We start from the raw sequence: 27,705 nt of genomic DNA on the forward strand, positions 1-27,705 counted from the left end.
ACAGACTCTAATACAGGATCATTTCAACAGTCACAAATAATAACAAAGAATAAAGTGATTAGCACAGAATTGCAACATTGTGCTCATCTCCCTGTCCTTGCTTTGCAGTCAGTTCACTCTGTTGCAATGTCTCAGTATCAGGCTGATAAAAGGACACGTTAAAGAAACCTGGAAAATACACCAACGTAAACCTCAGAGTGAGATAAGGAAGGCCCGGATATGACACATTTACCAAAGAAACTCCTCTGCACTTCTCTTTTCCTTACTTAAATTTATCAGAAGAAGCAGATTTCCATCTTGAACAGCACTTTTGAGTTCCATGGTTAGAGGTCATGTTCAACTCTCTCAATGGGGATTTTCATGTCAGAATGACATCACGTTTCTGTTGTTTTTAGGTAGTGGTAAGCAGCGACTTTGAGAATTTTGGGCCGTGTTTAGATATCAGTGGGGAGAAAGGAGTTAATAATTTTTTTTAAACTGAATAAACTAAACCTGGTTGAGATTAAATTTAGACTTTATGTTACTGAGCAGTGAAATCTTTTTGCTACCAGCTCCTCCTGCATACACAGAAAGCATCAGGGTAATTTGGGATTTGAAGAGATTTTTACAGTCACGTATCTAACAAATAGACTATTATAAAGGGAAAGTACTTATAGTGACAGCTGCCATTCCAGAGGAAGAAACAAAGATCCTGTGGAGATAAGAATATCCCATAGTGGAGGAAAGACTAGAATGTAGGAGGTTAGGTGTTAGAGGGGGTACTTAAAATAGAAAAGGAATGAAGCAAAGGAATATAAAGTATAGACTATAGAAAAGGAATAAAAGCAAAATCCTATCTTGGATATAGGATTGGAGAAGAGAAGAAGAGGAATCTGCAACTTGGAAAGAGGGATAGCCAGGGTGGAGAAAGCAAAGAGCTGTGAAAGAATTGTGAGAGAGAGTGGAAATGGATAGAGTACAGAAATGGAGGAAAGCTAGGGAGTATAAAAGCAGAGAGATGGATGTATAAAGTGGAGGCAGAAATGTGTAGAGCCCTGCAGGTTGATCAGTTCAGCCTTTGGAAGTGCTGACCCTGAGATGATAAGATGGTGTCAGTGGTGAGCAAATTGTGCCTGGGACTTGGCAGGGAGAAGAAGCACAAATATCTGAAGGGATAGGGCAGTTCAGAGGCAGGTCAATAATGAATATAAAGAAAACACCAGCACAGATCTTGACACAGAAAATACTATTAATTCTATTTTTGCTTTATCTTCTGATTACCATTAACTCTCACTGTCCTTTCCATCCCCATGCCACCCTTCCCTTAAAACCTTGATGCGGATAAGTGGCTTTCCTCTTCATCACTGTTTGGTGCTTATGAGCAAGAGAGATCAGGTGAATATGCTGCTCTGAGTGTCCGTGTAAATAATGTGTTATGTTGCTGTGTGGAGTGGGAAACAGCTTCATTTCACAAAGCCTTCCATCAAATGAGGATTACAAGTGTTCAGTCATCCACACACAATTAGATGTGAGGATCAAAGCTTCTGTGGTTTTTTGGTAGTTATGATACAGTCCTGAGTTATATGCTTGTATGCTGTTTTCTACCACACTAAGAACAGTCAGTTTTATAAACAAGGAAGTTTTGAATTCAAGAAGAATAAGAATCTCTTGAGAGTTTGAGATTTCAGCTGCTTTATCTGTCTCCCTTAAAAGTACCCACTTTGTTTATGCCAGCAGGATAAACTTCTAGACTTAGATATACAAATGGAAGTCTTCAAATGATTGTTAAAAAAAAAAAAAAAAAGATAAATAAATTTGCAGAAGTAGTGGTACACAGTGTTGCTATCATGGCATTTGAGTTGACTATGAAGAAACTGCCAGTCAGTCAAAAGAAGAGCAGTTACCTGAGCAGTGAAGAATACTGGGCTGTAGGCAGAACTGAAGAGGATGCTGGTTTTGTCTGCCCTTGTCTCTGAAATGCCTCTCCACTGTTCCACTGAGAGAGCATAATTTCCTGCATGCTTTAAGCAAACATCTGAACCATTATGATCCTTTCTTTATTTCCTCCCTGCCACACACAACAGATTTGGCTGAAGATCTTCAGTGCTGAAAATAAATAGAGACATCTAAACCAACATTTTGTGCTTGAAACAGTTTGAGGCATGTGTTTAGTGCACAGTTGCCTGAAGATTGAAGATAATTTATTGCATTGAGGCTTCTTCCTATTTCCTCCTTTCTTGTTTCCTTTCTAGTTTTTAGAAGCATCTAGCTGAGCTGCAGATGTGGTCACCTGTGAGGAAGGCTGATCTAATTTATGAGAAACTTGTCATAAAAAAGTGTTAAATATGCGGAAAGTCAATTTTAGACATGTAAGTGGTTTCTGTGCTAGTTTTACTGCACATGTGTTTGTGGGGGGAAAGGAAAGGTGTCTGCCATGCCAAATGAGAAGGATTCCACACTTTTCAGACAGTATTTGGAAAACAGTATGTTTTTGTGCAGGCTGGCACACTTCAGTTATCCATCCCATTCAGAGTGCACGAATCTCAACAGGATAAAAATTTTTAAGAGAGAAAAGAAGTTTTATCCTGGCTTTAAATTGATGAATAATTGGATAAATTTATATTGTTTTTTGCTACCATAGAAAGCGCCTCTGTACCTCTCCTGGATTCTGCCTGGATTTACTTAATTTCTGTATCCACTGATAGTTGTTTGCCTAAGCAGTGATGTTACCTGTAACAGAAATTAGAAGTGGCATCACACAGGCCTTTTTTCATACTTGTTGAAACAATGTTATGCACTACTGACACTAAATCAAATGTGCTTAAATACCATAATCTCTTGGTATGTCCAGTATGATTTTAAAACACAAAGTATCATATGCATTAAAAACACATGTGGTTTTTTGTTAGTTCAGTTTACTCCTATGCCCAATTTAAGCAGCTTCCTCAGAGGGGGATGGCTACTTTGTCATTGACAGCATGTTTTTATAAGTGACTATTTTGTGTACTCAGAGCATAGCTGGGAGTGGAATAATTGTAGCTGTTGTGACCTGGCAGTCAGCAATCAGCTCCTTCCCGTACTATAGAGAGACTCTGAGCAGAGGAGTCTGGCTGGGGTCCCTGCTCCCCATGGCTGCTCTCCTCCCTTTGCCTTTGCAGAGTGCCACCTCTTCTAACCTGCAGCAGGGTAAAGATACGTGGATGCTTGATCCCTGACCTGTCTCCTCCCCCTTTGTCTTTGAACAGGATTCCATGTTCCTTTTCTGCTTTCCGACAGATGATGAGTTCCTGTGTGCCACTCACTCCTTTTAGATCTCTTCCTCTGTCTTCTTACAGTGGGTTCAAGCTCTTCTGTTTCAGAGTTTGTCTCAGCCCTTCTCTTTTACTGCCTGGCTCGGCTCAGACTTGCCTTTAGTCTGCCCCTGTGGAGGAGCTGTTGTGCTGCTGTCCAGCTCTGACCTTTCCTGGGCCGGAATGGCCCTGATACCTGACACCAGAAACGGTCAGAAGTGATTCTGTAAGTCTGTTCTTGCTGTTGTTTCTTGGGAGCACTGCAGGAGCAGGGAAGCTTTGCTTCACACCATTGGTAGCACCAATGAATATCCTCCCGTGATACACAGTTTCTGGTTCAGAAGACAGGAGCTTATATGGTACCAAATGTTGGGTTTGGTGTCTCCCTGCTTAATCTATGGGCGGAGTTTTAAATGGTTTAGCTTGTTATTGGTTTTGGTTTTGAACAAACCACTGGAACTGTTGTTGATTAGTCACAAGACTAATTTCTCTTGGAACAGCAAGGTTTATATTGGCACACAAATAGAGATGCTATCAGAAATTCATTGTGTGGCATTTGCGTAACTGGATAGCAGTCAGTTCCATCTGCAGTTTCAAAACACATCAGAATTGTCATATTCTTAATGTATACACTGAATTCAAGTACAAATTCAGAGTGACCAGTTATAAAATTTGAAGAATTAAAAATTGTTTTATTCCAAAGCCATGTGCTGAGTCAGCATGGCTTAATCACCAGAACTTGTACCCACAGTGTGTGATGCAATATTAGCCATGTCACAGTAGAATGTTGTATTTGGAATTCCAGCCAAACATGGTTTGTTGATATGTGGGATTCCTAGGCCTGTAATAAATGGCCACATTTCTTTGTAGGGTCAATGGGTACTGAAAGTTACAAGGTCCTCTGCATACAGTAGGGTGGCGACAGGAATGGGCTGGAGCGACAGCTGTGAGTTGTTTATAATTAATTACAAAGGGGAATGATGTTGATTGACCTTTAGACTTCAAAATTCCAATAGTTGGGGGCTCAGGCAGACAAACCTGTGCATGTTTATGAACTATTACTGCTCTGCTACCTAGGGAGTGCTGTACTGCTTGGGAGTTTGTACTGACTTCATGAACTCAATTCAGTAGCTGTTTTATTAAACTTTCACAACTTTTACATCTGTGAAAGAAGACTCCCAAGAAGTCATCTGTGAGATAAGTACATAGCCATTAAACTGTCCACCTAGTTTACAGAGATGCTTCCAAGTCAAATACATGGCAGTTATATTTAGATTTATGTTTCTTGGGGCAAGAGTATTGAGGCCCTTACAGAGCACTTGGCTGAGGCATTCCTGGAAAGACATCCACAGACTTTGACACCTGCAAAACTTTTCACCCATGACTTTTGTTGTAAAAGGTAGATATTCTGCTTACAAAAGCTCATATATTCAATTAGTACCTTGATTTTTTCTGATAATGGAAACACTATGATATTTCCCATTGGGAGGGGTTTTGTATAATTCAATTTTATCTTTTCAAAGAATGGATTTTTTTTATACTTCATACAGTCATTCTGCTATTGCTGTAGGGTTTTGTTTTATGGTTCTTTGTCAGTGCTTTGTAACAAGTTTATTTTTGCTCCGGGTGTGGTTTGTTATTTATAGTAGAAATATTCTGTATATGCTATAAACCCTCCATGCCAGCTATTTTGCACATACAAACAATACTGAGCTAGAAGCAGCATGTGATAAAGCAGATAGGTCCAATTGTGATTCTCTTATGCTAAGTTGGATGTTCTGTTATAGAGCAGATTTCCTGTCTTTAATCATAGACTGGGTGTTACCTTGTACTCCTGCTGTCATTTACTGCTCTTTTCTTTGTTCAGCAGCAGATGAACTTGACCCCTGTTCAGTTTAACTCCAACCAAACTCTGCCCATTTCTTTGTCTCTGTTTCCCCCCACTCCACCAGTGGCTGCTCTTTGAGAACACGTGATGTGAAATTACTATTTCCTATGACTGTTTCAGAAACCTCTAATGGTTAACTGAGTGATGCTCTTGTCCAGTCTGAGAAATCAACATTTTAGAAGCAATTTTGAACTATAAATTGGTATTTCATTGATGCTCCACTCTTTCATATTAGCAGTTTTATTTTCAATTGTCTTGTGCAAATGAAGGGCTGCACACATGGGCTTGAAATGATGCTGTGTTTGCTTTTACTAGTGATGCTTGCAGGAGGACTTGGTGTTATCACACCTGTTACAAAGATACATTGTTAATGTGGCTTTCTGTTTTCCCCAAATTGTTTTGATGGTTTGTTGTCTAATCTCCTAGTGCTTATAGTACAAAGCCTTAGTGATCATTCTAAGTTGATTGTAAAAGTTTTCAAGTAGGTAATGCTTAGGTATTATTATTTGAAACTGTGGATTAAGTAAAAAAAAAAAAGTAAACAGATGGACTACAAATTTGGAAAAGGTTTCAAAAGTATATCCAAAGACAGTTGGGAAATCCTCTGTACTGGAGGTTTTATTCTAACATCTTCCTCTCCATTTGCAGTCCCTCTGCAGTCCCACAGGTTCTAATTTAGTTTGTCAAGTTGTACTTGTGACTGGAAGCTAAGCAAAATCCTTTTAAGGACCAGGAGAGAAGGAAAACCTCCTGAAAAGTTCTGAACTTCTGAAACAACTTATAAACAGTCCTGAAGCTGATGGGGAAAGAAAAGAAAGTTGGAGTTCTCAATTTTGAGGAAGCATTTTGAGGGGGTTTGTTGGTTTGTCCTTGAGGACCCCCCTTCATTCCAAACACAGTGGTGCTTTCACAACCAGAATTGGTCAAACATCTCAGTTGTAGGGTGAATCCTAATTATTTCTAAACATAAGAGCAAGATTCTTCTGGAAAGCTAATGGTGTGGTTAGAATGTACACAGCAGTTAAAAGTGATGGCCATCTTTTAAAATCTGACACAAATGCTTAGTAAAAACAATATGGTGGTACCTTCTATTTATTGCAGCCTGGAAACAAATTTTTTTATTACAGTAGCAACCAGATAATAAGGTCTCTGTTTTGCTGGATATTACACAAACATAGTAATAAGCTATTATTTCTCCAAAGAATTTACAATCTAAGCATGTGAATGAACATACTATTGCATTTCTTTAATAATAATCAATTAAATTTTTGGTATAAATTAAGATCTGTTGAAGCTCTTAAGATTCATTCATGATGACAAATCTTTGTAATTCCTGGGTTCTGTTACGTGTTTTGAAATGGGATATCCCATTCCTAATGGATAATGAATATAATATGATATGTATATATGCAGTCTATATATTCAGTATATATAATGTGATCCTAACATGATGTGAGGTATTGTTCTCAGGATATGTAAAATGCTCACTTAAAAATATTTGTTAGATTGTTTTTGTTGCAAAAGTTTTACATAGGTTGTGTCTGTCTCTTTCTAGATGGTAGTTAATTGTAAAGCTTTTCAGAGAGAGTTAAATTTAGCATTCTTAAAACACTTATAATGCACAATGAGAAAACAGTCTCAATCTGTCTCTGTGCCAGCAGGCTCCTCACTGAATTTGCTAAACTTAATTCTTTTCCAAGCACTGTTTTCAGTAGTTCATAACCTTAAATATTCTCAGAAGTAGCAGTCATAAGTTTCAGCAAACCCTGTGTCCTCCCAGAGCCTTCCAAGAGTCCAGAGCAGAGCTGTAGCCTTGTGCAAAGGTCACGGAATGAGGGCAGTTGTGCTGATCCTAAGAAGATTAGATGGCATGTCCTGACTGCAAGGATCCTGGGAGGAGATGGGAGAGAGCTGCAGGGCTTCCTCAGGCTCCTCAGCTGGGCAGTGGCTGCTGCACTTTGGTGTGGCCCTTGCTTCTGGACTACTACTAAAAGAAAAAAAAATATTCTCAGAAAAAATAAAAATTGTCTTCTAAATGTCTTGAACAAATCATGGCAATCTTTTCCCCATTCTGGGAAGCATCATCTGAGCTTTCCCTTGATCTTTATCTCTGGGAGAATACAGGAGAAATGACAAACTCAGTGGTTTGTACTAAGGGAGATGGGATGGGCAAATCTGGATGTCTTGCAGGGAATTTGCTACCAGTGAGTGTCTCTCCCAGCCCTTAGAAAGAGCCAGGTCAAACCTCAGAGCACTTGAGATGTGTATGTTCCCCTTTGTGCAGTGAAACACCTGGTTGCTGCAGTAGGGTACTGCCCTGGAAAAGAATTTTATGTGTTTATTTTCCTATTTGTAATATCTGTAATTTTAAGAACGCTGGAGAAGAAAGCAATGGTGAATCTGCCTAGGTAGCTTTGCTTACATTTTGCTGTGTTTTTTGATACAGCAACTGGAAACTGTGTGCTGTGTGAATAGAGACTTGTCATGTGCTGCTGGTTACAGACACTGGACAGGCTTCAGCCTTATGCCACCGCAGTGCTGTGGGCATTTTACAAGTGAGAATACTAAGGCAGGAAACTTTCTGAAACAGTGTTGTCAGATTTGTTTTAATTAAAGAAAAAGGAAAAAAGAATAGCTGGTGTTCATCCTTTGTTCTTGAAAACTATATTTACAGCAATATTTAATTCCCTTTACTCAGCTTTGTGGATGTTTTGGCTATTATTTGATCCTGTGTTCATGGCACTGCCTTGTTTCATTTCATGTTTGGTTGGACTGGACAGAACTGCTCTAACTGCACAGGCACCAAAGGAGCAGCTTTCATGTGTTTGCATATTCAGAGTTTGTCAGTTCTGATTTCTGGACCTCATTCTTAGGATGAAGTTGCTGTCTGGAATCTAGATAGGGTATCTTGTATTTCCTTCCTTGGTACTTGTGTGGCTGTCTACAATGTAAATTCCAGAGGCGCTTTCTTTCAGGTGTGCACCCTTGATGCTGCTGTCAACAAAGTGCAGAGTACCTTGGAGGTGATCCTTGTGCAACTGCAGGGAAAAAACACAGATAAAATGTTTTCTTCCTTTAGACCTTAGAAAGCAGGTTTTGCCATCCCATTAATTTGTGTTGATTGATACAGGCAAGGGGCCAGAAGGCTTTAAATGTTATTTATTAGATTGATGAGAAAAAACCTGACAGCAATCTGAAATCTGTGGTGTCTGCTAGGCTTCTTAAATTCTGATGGCTGTTGAGGCAGGTGGTTATAGGCAGCCTAAGGAGTAGTGCAAGTGCAAATAGAAAGAAGTACAGCAAGTTCAAGTCTTTACATGTTGTGGTCTCCAGGAAGTGGAATACAGAAATCCAAATGTTACCAGGAAATCTGATTGAGAAATGCCTGCCTACCTATCTTCATCTTTGGTACAATTAAAGAGCTGTGGATATCAAAACACTTGAAAAAAAAAAAAATGCACTCTTGTATTTGATTCTGGGTCAGGTGTTACCAAATTCTGACAGCAGAGGATTAGGGTTTCCTGCATGGGATTAAAGATTATTTAAGAAATAACTTTAAATTAATAGAGGCTAAATAATACTTGGAAAATTTTGTAGGCTTACATACAGAGTTTATATGTATTTCCTTGGGAAGTGTACTATGTTCTGCTGGCAGGGTCTGAAAACAAGGTGGCTAGGTTGGGTTTTGCCTCACGTTTGGGCAGAGAAGACAGGCCAATAGCATTCACCAAGAGTGTACTTCAGTAATTTTTAAGTCTTGGCCTGAAATGTCTGCTTTCTGAAAGATCCTTCAGTTAGTATTTTCTGTCTGCAGAGATGTCGTGGCTCCTCTTCTCAAAGGAACTGGTTGCTCACTGGTATCAGTTTCACCTTTATCTTCTTCGTCCAAGCTCAGCAGAAATTTTTTATTCAGAAGAAAGATTGCACCAGCTCACTAAAGACTTGTTTTCTTTAAAGATGAAATTTGAATTGCTGTTATCTTGCTACCCACATTAAACTTTTTTTTACATTCTTTCCCACTGGAAGAATGCAGAATTCTGCTTATAGCAAAATCAGCTCTGTGTTTGTAGATCTGAGCAAGTCACAGAAGACTAAATAGGATAGGGGCAGATCCAAAGTGAGGTGTAATTCTTTCTTTCTAATTATATTGAATTTCTAGGGATAAAATCAAAGTCTGCACTTGTACTTACACACAAAATTGGGATGCTTTGCCATGCTTATCTTTGCTCCTTTATTCTAGGCTGATTCTAAAACAATCAGTTCTTAATTTTTACTGTTATGCCTCCCTTAACAAGCTTCTCCTAAAAACATCACTTCTCAAATGCTAAAAAAAAAATAAATTGTAAAATAAATATTTAAAAGTTCTGCCCAGTATCTACCAGCAGTTTTGTGTGCTGAGACATCTGCATTTGGACATAGTTGTCTGCCCTTGAGTTTAAAGCCTGTTGCTGTATAAGAATTGCACCGGTGGAGGTGGATTGTTTCAGTTACTGAGGCTCAGAGTTCCCGAACACCTACCTGTTATTTTAGAAACCTGTTAGTGATATCTTTACCTTCACCATACTGGTGCTGTTCACTTATTGGCCATTTGTAAAACACTTTTTCTGTTTAAAATATTATTGGGAACCAGCATGTGAGAGAAAAACCACACCAGAGATAGACACAGCAGTGCAGATCAGTTTCTGAGACTTGCAGTGCACGGCAGGACAGGAAGCGAGAGCAAACTGTGAGGCTGCATGGGGAGGAGTTCCTGCCGAAAACCCAGGGACAGACAGAGGGACTCCTTTGTAGCCAAGGCTTTCCACTGTCACACTGGAAATTGAGAAACCTGCTCAAGTCTGAGTACAATACAAATAACTCATGGTGTGGTGCTGCTTATTTGTGCATCATCAGGTAAGCGTGAATCGGGATCGTGGAACTTTGTATTTTGTGTGTAAGTTGGAATTGCACAGATACTCCTTCCAAGCATGCCAGGACTTAAGATTGGGTATTGATTAAACCAAAATGTTGCTTGGCAGGAATGTTTCCTTGTGTAAGGGAAGAAATTTGCTAAAAGTTGAGGTAACATACTTTGCTGTTCCCAATGGGATGGAGGACGGTTTATTTTTCTCTCTGTATTCATTGTTTGTTGCTGCAGGGTGATGGGTTTAAGTCTTTGCTTCTACTTATCTGTCATACCCGTGTAAACATCTCTGCCTCAGTCTCCTAGCCTGAAAATGTGAATTTTAGCTGATGCTATGGCTTAAAGAGGAATATTTATAACAAGATGCATTATTGTCTCCATTGTCAAAGTGAAAGCGGTGACACATCCTACTTACACTGTACTTACACTGCAGCATGATTCTGCTCTGTAGCATGTGGGTGTGGCATCACCTGGAAAACTGGGTGCTGATATGGACACTGCAGTTTGGAGAGATGTGGCCAGAAAAGTAGCAAGGTTGATAGTAACTGTAGAAAACACAGCCTTTGAGAGAGGTTTAAAATATTCAGTGCATCTTGTGTATAGAAAAGATGTGAGTATAGGCTTATCTGAGTGTGTGTAGACAATTGCAAAGTGGGCACTGGTTCTCTGTACTTGCCAAGTGCAGCATGGGAAGAAATGGGCTTTTTTCATGGCAAGGGAGATTGAGGTTAGATATTTTGGGGATAAATGCTTCCTGATTGTCATGTTCATCAAGAGTAGAACAAAGTATAGAGTTAAAATCTGTAATTTCAAACCGCTCTATAAAAACTTTCCTGTCTTGTGTTGCAGTGGTTTGCATTTAGTACTTGTTTGTTCTTAATGATTTGTGTTGAGCTTTGATTTTGGACTGTTAATATGTGAATAAGAGTGGCCCATTAGGGACACCAGTGAACAGATGTGATCTCAGATTTTGCAGCTTCAGCCCCAGTTTACAGCATCCTTTCTTGGAAAACTTTAAAACATCCTCTCATTTAGGAATCCAAGTTATTTCAAAATATTTGTGTGTATGTTGATTAAAACTGTACTTTGAAGTTCTGAGAAATATGTGATCAAGGCAGGGGGCTGTAGTGCAAGGCAAATCAGGGATATGGAAACCTTATGGCTCTACAACACCTGATAGGAAGCTGTAGCCAGGTGGGGTCAGTCTCTTCTCCCAGGTAACAAGTGACAGGACAAGAGGAAAGAGCCTCAGGTTGCACCTGGGAAGGTTTAAATTGGGTATTAGGGAAAATTTCTTCACTAAAAGCACTGTCAAGCACCGGAATGGGCTGCCTAGGTCAGTGGTGGAATCACCATCCCTGGGGGTGTTTAGAAGCCCTGTAGTTGTGTCATTGTGAGTTAGTGGTGGTTTGGCAGTGCTGAGTTAAAGGTTGGACTTGGTGATCTTAGAGGGATTTTCCAGCCCCTGGGATTCTATGACGTGATGTTCAAGAGCCTGTGTGCCCTGCAAGTGCACAAAACCTTCAAGGATAGAATTAGAGCATTAAAACACCCCAACTTTGATTATTCTTGCTTTTACAACCAATCCTATGCTAAACTCCCTCAGCACAAACATACAAGGCCAGGAGCTGCAAATTCATCACCTCAGCTTGCTGAAGACTAAGGAATCCAGGGATGTTTGCATGCTGACTGGTTGTGTTACTTGGAGACATACAGAACTGGATCTGACAGATCCCAGCTGAAAAGTGTTTGAAAGAAGAACAGAAGCTGAATCTAAATAGTGTATGGACTCTTTCACATTGCATCTTATTTTTTATTTATATATTTGGTGAGTTTAAAATCATTAGATATTGATTGTGTTAATTAGAAGAATAACTTATGTAGGAGTGTTCAGATTTTGGCTGAGAAAGGATTCTCACACAATAAAAACCTCCTGTGCAGAAGAAATAAATGTGACTTATTTAGCTGAATTTGGTTTGGACTTTACTGTAAAGTTTGCAGAAGTGTCAGTGTATTTAACTGTTCTAGATTCCAGTTACTGGTCCTCTCCCCTGTCTTCCAAAAAGGGGAAGGAAGAAGGTTAAATAAAGACAAAGTAAATACCAGTCCTCAAACAAAGCTGTGCTAATCCTTGTCCTTACAGCATCCCGTACATGCACACCCATTTCCTGTTGTTGATGTTAAACACATTGAATATAACTTTCATTTCATTGTTCACTTCAGTGTTCCTTTTACATTACACTGGCCGGAAAATCTCCAATCCATCACAACAAGCAGTGCAGAGCAGAGCTGCTGGCTGTGCCGAGGGGAGGCTGCCCAGGAGCTGCCATCTTGGCCAGCAGAGATGTGATGACTCCTGGAAGGGCTTGGAAAGTGTCAAAGTCATCAGTGGCACAGATGACCTCGCCTCCATTGCAGTTTTTGCTGTGCTCTAACAGAGCAGAGTCTGTTTTTTCATTTGTTTATTTTCTTTGGAATATCAGGAACAAGCAAGTCCTGTTCCTAGCACTGGTATCCAGGGCTCCTGCCAGCTGAACATGGGCAGGGTGGGAAGCTGGACTGTCCATGCTGTGTCCAGCTCAGTGCAGAGTGCAGGCAGGTCATCTCTGGCACTTTCTCCTGAAAAGCAATAATGTTAAAGACTTTGTGTCACTCCTGAGAAAATGAAACCTGCAATGTCTCTGGTATTCCAAACAGGACAGGGCCCTGGAAATATACATGGAAAGTTTTATTATAACACTAAAGAATTTTTGATTGCAAGTTCCTTTTGCCAATATAACATAAAGAAATGTGATACTGAAATGCAGGGTAACAAGTTCTGGACTTGAAAAATTTTTGTGTTAGAATTCACTATTCTGAGATTATGGTCTCCAAAAACATACATGATGCATTATTCAGCTAGAAAAGGCATCATGCTCTGGGAAAACTCATTTTAAGATGTTTTTGTCTCCTCATCCCTCAAACTCTTGTCGGTGATAAAGCCACAGAAGAGGGAGGGAGCTCAACAGGGAGGCTCACAGGTATTGGCAGAAAAGTGAGTGACAGGCTGTGGTGAAGGCCAAGAGAGCTGACCTTTAAAGGTGGAAGAAGATCCATCTCTTTGTGAAAGGGCTTAAACTCTAGAGAATGAGTTGTCACTTTATTGTGAAACTGAAATTGGCTATCTTGTAACCAAATCCTGTAATCAACAGGAAATGCAGATATTTCTTGTTGGGGATTGCACCCTGAGCTGTTTGTGTCATTAATATGTCACAATCTCCTGCAATACAGACTTTCTGGGTCTGTGCTTTATATCAGCTAGGCTCAAGGGTGTTTTTTTAGGTTTGTTTTTTGGGTTTTTTGTGTCTTCTCTGCCTTAATTTCATTTTACATGCTTTAATGCCAGTGAGCAGGAGTCTGATATGATGGAAAGTGTCTAATCCCATGTGAGATTTACTCTTTTTTTCAGTATCATTCTGGCTTGGAGCTGGGCAGTGCAGCACCACTGCTGTCTCTTCTGGTTCTCTTCTGAACTCTGCTTGGTGGGCTTGTAGCCCATCACCTGTAGCAGGAAATGTTAAATTAGTGATCATTGAAGTAACTTTAAGAGAAGGTTATTAAACTTTTGCTTAGCAATTAGGCTGGATCCAAGGCATATTTCATTAACTGAGTAATAACACCAGGAAAGAAAAATGCTGGCTTTTAGGCTGGTTTTCCTCTTGTATTAGGAAGATTAAACTGAAATGTTTTAACCTTTCTGTTTGATGGCTGCGTCATCTGTTAAACTTTTGGAAACATTTAAAATTAGCTAGGAGAATTGAAACATTGAAGCAGTCCAGTTTGTAGTTTACTCTTTTCACCCTATACCTCCCTTTTTGTGTTCCTCTTGACATCTGTTTTGTACTATTTGTGCCTCATCACTGGCCGCTGTCCTCACTGAGTCCTCCATACTCTGTGGTGTAACTAACTGGGAGCTTGATAATTTTCAAATCACATTTGAATGTGATTTGAAATGGAAGCAATGAAAACTTGAAACAGATCTTGTAACACGGAAGCAACAGCAACTGGAATTTTTGGAGTCATTAAAAGAATAAATATGGTCTTAGCAAGTGGTACTTTTCAGGGCTTTTTGAAGAGAGGTCCATGTGTTGGTTGGATGGGTGTGGATGCACTGAGAAGCTACAAAGAAGAAAGAATGAGAATTGTAGTGTCTGAATATTCTTTTGAATTTACCAGCATCTGTACATGTTAGAGATGTAAGAATTAGAAGGGTGCTTAGAAGTGCACATCTATATTTTAGTATACACATGTGGATGTTGCTGATAAAAATAATTACACATCAAGAGAATTTATAGGCTAACTATGTTTAAAAAAAAGTTGTATAAAATTTGTGATAAAAATGTGACTAGAAATTCAGATGGAAGTCTGGATTATTGTTGTGGTTTGATGTCTTTCTATAAAGAAATTATGTGCTCCTGCCTTATTCTGAGCTGCTTCAGCACCAGCTGTGATTCTTAGGGCATAAATCATCAAGCTTTGGGTGGGAAGGTTCCTTGTAGATGTAGAGGGGTTCTCAGCTGGCTCAGCAGATACTGATTGCTTTCTAAAATTAAAAGAAAAACAATCATGTAATAATGCTGCTTTTCATGCAGACATAATCCACCCTTTGGAGTGTGGTTTAAACCTGGCCTGTGATGTTTGACTTTTTATTAAGTCTTTGATCAGTTTTTTCCCATCCTTCCACATTAATCCCTTTTGATTTTATCTTTGCTCTACCTGATCTCTTCAAATTGTTTGTCTTTGTGTTGTTTTGTCTTTTAATTTAGTGTGATGCAGATATTGTCCTTGATAAAAGTGTGCCATAAGCTAGACAGGAACATAAAGCCCAGAGTAGTGAATCTCTTCCTCCCTTCTTCTCAACAGTAAAAATGATACAAAACTTTGTTAGCTAAATGGTTTCCCTTTTCTGTATTATTGTAAATGTATATATATGTATATACACTTGTTATATGTGTGTATACATAAAATACGTAAATATTTTATATGTGTATGTAGGTGTGTATATATGCGCTTCTACTTATTTACATTTACTTGAATAATAAAACTCTGTTATTTTAAAAAGTTATTTTCTTCCAGTTAGCAGTATTGAGGTGTGTTCAGGTGTATGTTCTGGAAAGGCTGTTTTAGAAAATATTTTCATATGAAAACAATCTGAAATACAGGCTATTTGAATGGTTTCTAATTTTTCTTTGTGTTGGACTTTTTGTGTTGGGGACATGGGAAAAGTCTGTTTCATTAGAATGGATTTTGGTATGAAAAAAGACTTAAAGTTTTTAGTGTTTGGTTTTGAAATGAGTCTGTCTCTGACTAAGAAGGTCTAAGGTTATGATGTGCCTATGCAAATACATTATCTTGAATTGTTATTTGTTTTGGTACCAGTCTGTGTGCAGACCCATTTCTAAGCATCTAGAATGGAGAGATGATTTTACAAAAGTCAGCAGGTCTCCTGAAAAGCATTGCTTTCCCCATTACAGGATGGGTTTTGTCAAGCTATTTTTGTGCATCTTCGCATTTCATCTCCCAGGTGGTAAAGTATAAATCTGTGATATTGATAATTAAAACCCTGTGATGGGCACTGTGTTAATCCAGCCTTCCTTATATGAATAAGGAATAATGTCTTATTGCTCTAATTCCTTTAATGAAATCAATACTTTAATATATAATTGGATATCTTACCTTCTCATCTCCTGTGAGATAATTATGGAAAGCAGCTCTTTCCTGCTGTGTTAAGGCCAGGAAGTCGTGTCTGTAACTGTGGATGTAGGCACAGCCTTTTGGGAAACAGTATCACAAACATTAGGATTCAAAATTATGGTAGAAAAAGCTTTTTCAGCCAGAGGTTCATTTTCGGATGCAGGTAATGCACCTGTGTGGTCAGTCAGAAAACAGACACATTTCTCATCAGAACATGTACTTGCTACTATTTTCATGCAGATGTGTGCCCATTTTTTAAGGTCTCTAAATACTGGGCAAGAGAAAGTTATCCAAGTGTTCCAAGCTTTCCTGTTTTCCCAGCAAGGCAAACAGCATCATAATATTTTTCAATTTAGTCTGGTTCATGCCCATACAAATTCTCACAAAGAGATGCTCTGTGGTCAGACGGCATTGCCCTCTGCCCACAGCCCAGTGTGGGGTTACCAGGGTGGCCTGTGGTCAGTGTCACTCTGCTGCAGGGGGACACTCTCATGTCAGTGTGCTGGGGGAGCAGGGCTGCAGGGGGACTGAGCCTGCCCTGCTGGACCCTGCTGTGCCTCCTCAGCCTGCCCTGGGCTCTGCCAGAGGCTGCTGCACCAGGCTGAGCTTCTGGGCTGCTTTGGGGAGAGGTTTGTGTTGCTTCATGTGTCATGTGGGTTAAAACAGAAAATGCAGAGCAAGAATCAAGGGATGATTTTGTGGGACAGGCAGATTCAGGGGTCAGTTGCATTGTACTATGACAGCTGAGACAGGACTTGTAACCCCCTTGGGGAAAAGATCTTCACAAAGAGCAGGGATTAATTTAATGAGCACCTTATGCTCCCTGCACAATATCCACTGCAATCTTTGCTTCTAATCCACTTATTATGGGCAAAGAAATTTATCTATGATCTGGTAGCTCAATTATTGCTTTTTGGTTTTTTTTTTTGCCATGGAGTTCTGCCCCCACTTATACAATGATAATAGCTCTTGAAAGTCTCAGAAATATTAAATCATTAATCTTGCCTGCCCTGGTTAATATTTAACAATTTCTATTTGAAATGACTGGTGTTGCATAACCACTGAGGCTCACAGAGAATATAATGAGTATAATATTTGCAAGCTTCCAGATAACATTTCATATTCAGTAGCTTTTATATTAAGTGTGTAGTAATTTTCAGTAAGTAGAAGTTCTAAGATAAAGTGAGGAATGATCCTTTGATGAACACAGTGAAGTATGGGGTAGAGCAAGAGATCTATTTTGTGGAGGCTGTCCCTGACTTACTCAATATGTAATTGCTTTTCCTACACTTTATCTTTTTTGTCTTTTCATTGCTTTTGGTCTGTACATCACAGTTGATACTGATTTGTATCAACTCAGGAGTATATTGATGTTTACTATATAATCAAAAATGTTGCTTTTAAATAAGATACAAGTATTTTAATTCCTGCTGACTCCATTTTGTGCTGTGCTTTACCTGAATAGCCCTGCCATGGATGTTTGTCCTCATGGCCACTGCTTTGGCCATGGTACCTCTGTGTTTTGGACCCAGAGCAGTTAGAGCCCACACACAGTTGTTGTGTAACCTTCCCTCTGCAGTAAAACCATCTCCTGCCTCATTCAAGTTCACTTTAATCCTGTGGCCTTGCCTATTACTTCATATTATGTAATTTATAGTCTCAATCCACTTTGCTTAGAGCTGGCCAGTGTTGGAAATGCCACCTTCTGTGTTAATCTGTAACCATGTGACTGCAGTCAGAATCTCCTAGTTGGTTGTTTAACAAAGGAGCTGCCCGTTTGTTGTGTGTGTGGCCATTTGTCCCACTCCGTTAGCAGTGAAATCAAATCTAAGATGTCAGACTTAAAGCATCAACATCCCAAGCTGTGGATGCAGTTGCATCCTGCCCATCCATGCACTGGAAGCATCAGTTAGTGTAGACTCAGGTACACCAGGTCCATGCACAATTTTAATTTACCCTTCTCTTGTAGAAAGCTGTATTCCAGTATTGTATTCCAAATCCAAATGCCCTTCATTTTTACTTAACCTATGTCCACTGTTTGGAAGGCTGGTACTTGCCAGTTTTATTATTTCTTTTTGTGAAGTAAAGACTTGGTGTAGACTTAAGTAGAATCAATACATGATTTTTGAGTACAAATGAATGATGCATGCATTTGGGTCCCCAGAATTCTAATTAGGCTTGAAGAACAGTCTGCAAAATGTTCTAGAATGCAACTGGAATCTTTGCCCAGAGATGTTACTCTGGGCAAAGTAGTGACCTGACAGATCTCATCCCTGATTTGTGTTTTTCACAATGAATTCACATTTGCTAGCCCAAGAATAGTAATTCAGATTAGTTTATCCTGTGGGGGAAAGAACCAAACCTTACAAAAGATTGATACAGGATAAACAAGCATAGCTCAGTTCATAGCTCAGTGTGGTCTGGTCCAGAAATTTCTGTGTTCTAGTCAGTGCTTTAACTTGTTGCTAATAATCCATACTGTAGCAGTAAGAGGGATTTGATTGTGCTTAGTCTGAAGGTGAAGAATTACTTTCATAAAACACTTCTGACCTGTGTGATAGTGTGACTGAACTGTGTCCAGTTTCTGGCCATATTTTTATAGTGTTAAAGAAAACAGAGCTGTGCTGATTTTGTGAAATGATTGTTTACTATAAGTACAGGATTTCTTGAAAAAAAAAAGCAAAATTGTATTTAATTGAGTCAAAGATCTGCTTGAAATCCCTTTTGGAATGATAAACATAATAGGTGTTCAATATGCTTTTTGGTTTTTTTTTAAGGGAGTTGATTATCAAATATGTTTGATATTTGTTTTAAATATTTCTTGTCTTTTCTCATCATTGAAACTGTTTCAAAACCATATGTTGAACTCTTTGTAGATTTGTAATTGTTTTCATGGGTTCAAAAGAGTGGGTGCATTGGACACTGGGGATGGGGGAGATACAATTTTTCTATCTTTTTTTTTTTAATAAGAAATGCCTTCATTATGTGCAGCTTCTACCTTTTAGCTGAGCTTTGGACATCCCATAACCTATGAACTCTGTATGGCTTCTGTCTGGGGTTTTTGGTCTTTAGATTGTTCATCTTTCACTTCTGTAGACTGGAAATTAAATCCCAGCTATAATTATGTGTTACTGCTTATCTCTGGTTGACACTGGGAGACAACACAGCTGGATAAATAAGAGCCATGTATATATTCTGTGACTTCTCCTGTTTCCTGAAGCTTCCTGGCCTGCTCGACAATGCAGAGCTCTGTTGAATGACATTTCACACTTTTCTGAAGTGCATGAAGATTAATCTTGTGGTGAACCTGTGAAATGACACAAGGGAGGGCTTGCCATTTGCAAACCCAAAACCTGAATATAGAGCAGAATGTAATCACTGACATGGAGAGTGAAACCCTAACATGCACTCGTGATTCCCGCAGTACATTTCACCTTTTATATTCACTGTCTGTGGATAGGACTTGATTGCTAAAGGTAGCCCTTGAAAAATCTTATGTTTATGCTTTCAGCACAAAATGTGAGTTTCTCTTCCTAACAGTGTTACTGGTTACAAAAGTTCATATCAAGTGCCAAAATACAGTTTACAATATGGAGTAATTACTTGTGCTTTTAGTTAGAAGTAGGTTTCTTAATTGCAGTGAACCTATCTGAGCAGAAAAGGAACAGCATTTAATTCACTATGTGCTAATGGGTAGCTTTTCAACTTGTGAAAAGAGAGTTTATATTCACATGCATGGTGATTATAATGATAATGAGAGTAAGTTAAATAAATATACACATATATTTATGTGTATGACATCATGATGTATGCTTGTCTTGGGATCAAACCAAAGGCAGTTGCTACTGTTCATCAAAACTGAGCTTTCTTTTCATTTTGTTTTATAGAAAAAACGGAAACAGAGTACTCAAGATGAAGATACAATCAGTATCTGCAGCCTGGATACAAGTGTGAGTAATTTAATTCTCTTTTTTGCCCTCCCTCTCTACCCCTGAAACTAAAATATGGCTGTTAGGAGTATTCTGAAATCAGCCTGTTCCATCTTCTTAGCCGTGTTGTTTTCATACATAGCACAAATAACTTGTTCTGCTTGTTATGAAAAAAAGTTTGTTATATTGCTTCTCTCATTTTCTGTATTAAACCTTTAAAAGAAAAATGATGTCATAATGACAGTTTATTGTAAAGCATTGAATCTCTTATTAGTAAATAATTAAAATTATAAAAGGGCTTTGCGAATGCAGGATTTAAATATAGACCTTTTATACTGTTGAATGGGTGTATGAGAAATTCCATTTCAGTTGTCAGTGGTGGTTAATGCAAGCTGTAGGAACCAAACTCTTTCTGTTGATTATGGTGGGTGTTGAATCAAAGTATTAATGAGGGTAATTATGCAGTAAGCAGCAGTGTGTGTTGTTTTTCCTGTAACTTGTGACATAAAGGTACACTTGAAGTTACAGTTTCAAATTCATGGAACTAAAATAGAGGTAGGAAGATTTGCCATTCCTTCTGTTCAGTGTTTTCATCAATATTTGCAGTGTTCTGTTTACAGTCAGCTGTTGAACCAGTTTTCCTTTTCTGTAGACCTCTCACATAGTACAGACAGAAAACATTGTGGAAAAAATAGAGAATCAAGACTGCTTGTTTTAAGAGTTTTATTTATTAGCAAGTGTCCAACCTAGTGCTGTGGTTTCTTTAACGATCAGATGTTAATTTTGGTTTGAAGTACACCTGTTCTTTGAAGCATTAATTACATTTAAGGGCTCACCTGCCTGGATGGCTGCAGACAAACAGAAGCTTTTGCAGGCACTTCAAGTGAGCTGGGTGGAATCCAGCACTATTCTGGAAATCATAAACCCACAGTAGCCTGACCTTGTCTGTGAGCTAATACTTAAATGTTAGTTCATCCCATCAGACCTGACATTGGGCCCAACTTCAAAGGAATTGTCATTCCTTTAAAGGAGTTTGAAAGTAATTGTTATTCTTCAGGGAAAATTGGAAATTGTTGATTATTTATTATTATTTTAGACAAATTGATAGTTTTTAGATGCTTAACTCTAAAAATGGAAAATGTTGGGTTTAACTAGTTTTATGTTTCTCAGAAAAGTGTGTATTTTATTCTTGGGTGATTAGGACAATTAGGTAAAATTTCCTTGTGTAGAATCTGTTACACTGCTGTAGAAATATTTGGATAAATATAGCTTCTCCTTTGGCTAATAGCTAAAGATTTAAATACTGCTTGAAGGGGACAATTTCTGCTAATAGAATTCCTGGGGGAGAGTGATCTAATGTGATCTTAGCTCTGAGTTTGCTCCATGGAAATACAGACAGAGCACTGAGCAGAGAGAAGTTTGTAGTTTTCTGGTGAGCATTAGATACAGCAATAATAATAGCAATGTCTTTCATTTGCAGTTATTAAATACCACTTAACATTTATAAACTGTTATTTTCTTAGTATTGCTTTTTTATGTAACCATTATTACTGCCAAAACAAACATGAATCTGACAAGAGATAAAGTAATTCACTAAATATTGATCTGTAAGACCATGACTAATAAAACCATTGAATTTGGATTTTCATTAAAAGATTTGTAAATCCCTATTTTAGGGGAATCTTGTCAATAAAATGTGTGAAAGGCTGTTAAGAAAACCCTTCTCACTGTCATCAAGGCAGAATTTCACTGTTTCAATGTAAATGCATGCTGGAGTCTGTGTTAGAAAGTAGGGGTGAGAAATGAATGGGTGAAGAAGTTTGAATCTTTCCTTAGAGTGCTTCAGAATCACGCAGGTCAACAGGGTGAGGAATATCCCATGAGGATATAAAGGGTATGCATTGCATCTTGAAGAATGATCATTTATTTAAATGTACAATTTATGTAAACATTAGTTGATTTATCTTGTTCTGCTTGAGATAACTTCAAGCTTGTCACCCCTTTTTCTGTTACCGGGAAGTGCTGATTGATTTGTGCTGCACAGACTATATTGTGTTTTGTGTCTCTGAGCTTACCTTGCCCTGAACTGCTGCACATTGCAGTACTGCAGGTTCCTGTTCAGCACTGGCTGTGCCCTCCCCTCTGACAGGAGCTGCTCTTAGGGCCAGTTTGCCTCAGGCTGTGCCAGGAGACTTAAACTGTCAAGATAAATGACTTGGAGAGGGTGGGTGCCTTTGGTTAAGAAATGAGCCTGGCATGTGAATTTAGAACAACACCCTCAGGATTTTTAACTTCAGGTAATGGTTCAAGTGTGCCCATCAAAACCAGGTGCTGTTGACATTAAAACAAGTTGGACAGGAAGAGTTTACATTTTCCCATGACTTGTGTTCCTGCCCATTAGATTATCATCCCCCCAAGCAAAGAAGGACTATCACCTTTGTGAGCCTCCTAGACATGCCAAATAAACTTTTGTTTTTCCTTTCATGTTATATTTTTCTTATGATTAATGATAAAGACAGTGCTGAGAATGCAGCTAGACTGAATACCAAATGTCTCATGGTTTGGGAAACACTGGAGGGTCTTCTAATTGCACTGTGGAATGTTGTGGCACAAAAGGGATGGATGGAATCTGACAGTCCATGGCTGAATAACTTACCTGTGGAAGCATTTTGTTCTCTCTGTGCTTAAATGTTATTTATATTGAGTAGAGATGTGTCTTTTTATGTTTTGGGTTTTGATTTTAGAGAGCCATAGCTTAGGTTATAGGTAATTCAAGATTTCTGTTACGAGGCAGAGAGTTGGCTGTCTTTTGTTCTCATGTTTGTGATGGCAAATTTCAAAAAAAAGGAAAATGTCAAAAAGAATCAGTTCATACCTCACAGAAACCAGCTGTGGTGGTGTTATGCAAGGTCACTTTTCCTTTCTCTGTTGCCTCATGTACAGAGTAACTAACTCCCAAAAATGGAGAGGGGGCTGAAGAAAGGGGTGAGAAGAAGTGTCTAGAACAATTGAAAGTTTGGAACAGTTTCTGTTTAAAAAACAGTCAAATATAGTGGAACTTATATAAACTGAAATCAAATATCCTGGGAACAAATTGGCACGTGATTAGTTCCATGCGAAATGGTCTGTGTAAGGTTATTTCTTCCCTTGGGAATAAGGGCACAAAATAAAGCTGTTTGTAGGTTCCTACCAAAGCAAAAGCCATGCCACCACACAGTGGCACAATTCTGGCACAGGGTGTTGTGGATACCAGAGGTTTTGCAGGAGTTCAAAAAAAACAAATAGGGTAAATTCATGGAAGGAAAAACTGCCAAGAGCTGTTAGACTGAGTGAAGCCACCCATCTGAGGAAGCCCTTGAAGCTGCATATTTCTGAGTCTGGGAGAGCAGACTGTGTGTCTGTCACCAGGTGTTTACTCTGCTTTCACATGGGCAGCCTTTTCTCACTGTTGCTGGGGAAGTGGTGCTGGCCTGAGATCCATCCTTAGCCTGTCATGGCTGTTCTCAGGAGACTTTGCTTAGCCCAATGCAATGCCTTCCTTTCTTCCAAGCAATGACAGCTTTGAAATTACTAAATGAGGGCTCTATGCTTAATTGGAATCTTTGGATTATAGCATGATGTAAATAATTAAATGTTCAAGTTCCTTTGTCTAGCAACTGTCTTATGCCCTGAAAAGATCTGCCAAATTGTTTCTTCAGTGAATCATTTGTTTTCCAGGCCTAAGAATATGAAAATTTGAATGCATGTGTTCCTTATTACATGTTCAGATTTTCAGTGAGATAATGATAGATCATTAAAATTTTACAAATAATAAATTGGTTATTTTTTATTAAATATTGTATGTATATAACAAATCAGTATATTAGGCTCTCCTGTGCTGCACATTGTCTGGTTTGAATGACTCCTGGTCTGGCCAGGTCTGCAGCTCCCTGTGCTGCTGATGTGAAAAGCTGGTGGTGCATTCACTCTGTGCTGGTTTCACAGGCATCCCCTCAGGGGTGCACCTCGTTTTTGTGCTTGGCAATGGAAAGATCTGGCCGTCTTTAATGTCCAACAATCCAGTTTGTGTAAATGTGTCTGGTGGCCACCTTTGTCCAGGACAGGGTGGGGGTGGCAAAGAAAGAAGCTATTAACTATTTAATGACTGGATTACTTCATACCTTGGAAAGCAACATCCAGATGGGTCTCCTGCCAATTACGTCATCATGTGTCTACAGTCCTTTTACAAAAATAGTTCAATTTTTTTTTTTTTTTTTTTGTGACTGACCATTGCCAGACATACCTGTCTTTTCCAAGGGAATAAGTCATACTGACAGAATTTCCTTTCACAGGAAACACTGCTTGGAGCTTTGCTGACTCAGGACAAGGACTGGTAACCTGAGCATGTTAAATGATCTTTGTATTTGTTTAGTGATCTGGACTGGCATTGATGCTTCAGGAGTTGATGAAGTGGCTTATTAAACTGACTGGTTCGACTTGGCTCATTTTATTGCCAGCTTAAATAAGTGGATTTGCAAATCTCCTCAATGTCAAATAGTTTGTGATAACTTGTGACAGATGTGGCCAGCAGACTGTGAGGGCTGAGTGCATGAATGGACAAGGCCACAGCAGTCAGGAGTTGATTTAAAGGGAGATGTGCCTGATACCTGCCATGGCTGTGTTCATGTTGGCCTCACTCAGTCAATGGACTTCAGTCTGTCCAGCTAACTCAGCCAGTGGTGTTTGATGCTTGTGCTCTTAGAATGGTGATAGCTTCTGGATCTGTGTATGCTTAATGATTTAGAGACACTATGTAATTAACCTGGCTTACATAAACTTCACATTTTATTGCTGTCTCTTTAAAGGCTGGGGAATTGGGGCCTGTAAACTGAGACAGCTTTAATGATCATAGAGGGCAAAGTATTTTTTGTATTTCAAACACCTCAATGAGCCCTGCTCTATATTCCTCCTGTTGCAGACATTCTCTCCTTAGTTGAATTCTGAGCAGCTTCTGGATTATTATTTCTGTCTGTGCTTTTGCTCCTTGTTGCTGCGGTGACTTCTGTTCTTTCCTCATAACCCAGCATTGAAATGTGGTTCTTCATTCAGGGCAGCCTTCTCCTGAGCCTGGTGCAGCACTGCAGGGCTGTGCTCCTTACTCAGGCACAGACAGCTGGTTCTTTCTTGTATTCCATAGCTGTTAAATAGAGTTAATACAGCCCACTGAGCAAAGTGGTGGTGAACACTGTTATCTGGAGATCACTGCACAGAGCACTCAGCAAGGCACTTACCAGCCCTGCATTTTTAATGGCTGTTCTAAGGGGGTAACTGCATGGCTGAAATCTTGTAATGTGATGACATTGTGTGCCTTGGATGGCTGAGCTCTGTAAAATCATAAGTAACTCAGGAGATTTCCAGAACAAAAAGCTGATAAAGCATAATACAAAATGTGGGCTTTTCAGAATAAAATTGTACTTGAGCAAAATTCCATCCACAAAAAGAGTCAGTGCAAAAGGCTGCAGTTCTCCTCTGCAATTGGTTCTATGCAGATCTGTTGTAAACTCATGGAAATTACTGTTGTTGTTATTTTGAGAAGAATCATATAACAAATACATGATGAACTAAACTTTTAAAACACTTTCATAAATAAGGTAAACTTTCAGAAGAGCTATTTATTTTTGTTCTATAGAACAATTATTACTGAAAATTAAGCTCTGCCAAATAGTCACTTACCACTGAGTGAACTGGAAATGTCTTATTGCTCATCTGTCTGCTTGCAAGTTATTAAAACTTGTCCCAGTATAAAATACAAACGAAAAGGTACCCAGACTTGAGCTACATTTGCATGCACTAGACCAGAGTTCATTAATTTTGATTGCTTTTAGTGCAAAGTGATCATTTATTATGTGTTTTATAGTCAATATAGCTGAGACATTATTTGACCTAATTAAACTTAATTATAAATTCAATTATATTTGATTGCTAAGGTATGGCAAGCTAGCTTTATAAGCTTAGAGAGGATTACTTCCACATCAGCTTATCAGAGTCAAGATAATTAAAATATATATTGTATCTGGGTCTTTTATTTCTCTAAACTGTGGTCTGTTGCATGTTCATAGTATAAAAGGTCTTCAGCTTGCCCAGTAAGGTGCATGCAATATGTTTGAATTATTCATAACCTTTGAATATTGCTATGCAGCAGGGTGGTCAGTGCTCATCTGGATTCAGACTTCATTATACAGTGACTATTCTTAATCCATTATTAATCCCTCATATGATTGTCACAGACTACCCCCTCTGCTGCTGGCATTATTTGCAGTAATGTTCTGTATCTTAAAGCTCTATTTTGTTAATTCTCTTGCTATTTCTCATTAGATAAGGCCTACAATGCTGTATTGGAAAAATGTGTAAATTGCTGGTCAGGCTGCATTTTTCCCCCTCTGCATGCTAGTGTGATCTCAGAGTTCCTGTGTAGTTATACAATCACTCTTTATTTATGTGAACAACTTCTCAGAATTTGGCTAATAGTTCCATTAAATCTCAAGGATTATTTTGGTGAAGACAGCAAATGTGTGATGAACATCTTCAGTGCCAATCTGCCTGTACAAATATGCCAAACCTTTGGAAACATGCACCAAACTTTCTTGAAACATACTTGGGAATTGAGTAAGAAAATGTATCTCTGGTACATATTCACCCAATTTCTAGAAATTAAAGCTGGTCTATAGATACCTTAAATGAAGTATGATCATTAAAACTAACTTTTTTAATGGTTTAGCTCAAACTATAACACTATCTTATTGTGACTTGCTGGCATCTATTTGTCTGCTCCTATTTAAATTAATGTGCAAATCTTTATTTGATACAACATCATCAATTTGTTGTATGTACAGTTTCCTTTCCTTTGAAATTATTTATATAGTTCTTGGCATTCTGCAGTCTCTGAGGGGGAAGTAAAGCCATAAAATGGTTTTGTTGGGGGATTTGTTGGGGAAGTTTTGTTGGGGAACTTGTCAGTTCCTAGAAAATTATTTTTCTTCAAATTTTTTTTCCTGATGAGGCATGCTCAGTGTTAGTGTTCTGAAACTGAAATGTGCATCACTGTGGAGCAAGAAAGATGTGATAAAACCCCAAACCTGATGCTTTTCAGACACTGCAAAGCTATCCCTTACACTTTTGCCATGGGGTTTAGTTGTTGGTCAAATCTTAGATTATGATAAAGTCTTGGGAACTGTGGAAATCTTCTGATAAAAATCTGGAAGCAGGTTATACCAATTCTTAGGTGAGGTGCCAATTTTTTCTTCCCTTGGCTATACTGATAAAAGAGAAGAAAAGGAGCTAAGGTTTCATCAAAAACATCCACTCAGTCTGTGGACTTAGCTCTCAATAGCAGCAAATTACCTCAGTGAGAAATATGAGATGGAAGATAACTTTATCTTTAGAAATATGAAGACTTTGTAATTCTTATAATATTTGCATGTAACACATTTTATCTTTCTGATTCAGTCAAAAGTAGAATACATAAGTCTGTGTTCTGTTTCAGTTTAAATTACTTTTGGGTTACAGAAACAGGCTTGACATTTGCTTGTTTTCACATGGCAGACTGGGAGCATTTGTGAACTGAAATTAGCCAGATGTTATTGGCAGCTATGAAGTTGGATATCTATTAAGCAATGTGTGCAGTGGTTGGTTTGATGAAGGCTTGCAGGGCAGGTTTTCATAATGAAATTCAATCAAGTAATGAGTTACAGTAATTTGGTTTATTTAGAGGTCAAAGTAAGCCCTGATACTAGTTCTATAGAGATAAATAACGTATAATGCCATACATTTTCTAAAATTAAGTTTTATACATCATTATTGGGAACTGTATTTTATATTGAATTAATAATATGGACTGTGCAGACATAATTTGTAAAAAAAATGAAGGCACCGTGTAAGCAATGGGCTGTGTGTGGCCTGGAGCCAGAGTTGAGGTTTTTCAAGTTATGTTAAACTTTTGGCTGA

At 38.6% G+C, this 27,705-nt stretch overlaps 1 protein-coding gene across 7 annotated transcripts in view; it reads left to right on the top strand.

Moving 5' to 3' along the window:
* Window positions 1-27,705, top strand: part of ARHGEF3 (Rho guanine nucleotide exchange factor 3) — a 112,058-nt gene that overhangs the window by 40,572 nt on the left and 43,781 nt on the right. For 6 of the 7 annotated variants that reach the window (XM_064723892.1, XM_064723895.1, XM_064723889.1 and 3 more), the window contains one exon: window positions 19,681-19,743. In XM_064723892.1, coding sequence (XP_064579962.1) covers window positions 19,681-19,743 — 63 coding nt within the window. Of the gene's footprint in view, window positions 1-10,002; window positions 10,051-19,680; window positions 19,744-27,705 lie in introns of those variants that run through there. The other variant, XM_064723897.1, reaches the window with a different exon arrangement.

Source organism: Zonotrichia leucophrys, chromosome 12, assembly GCF_028769735.1.
Source record: "Zonotrichia leucophrys gambelii isolate GWCS_2022_RI chromosome 12, RI_Zleu_2.0, whole genome shotgun sequence".
Lineage (NCBI taxonomy): Eukaryota > Metazoa > Chordata > Aves > Passeriformes > Passerellidae > Zonotrichia > Zonotrichia leucophrys.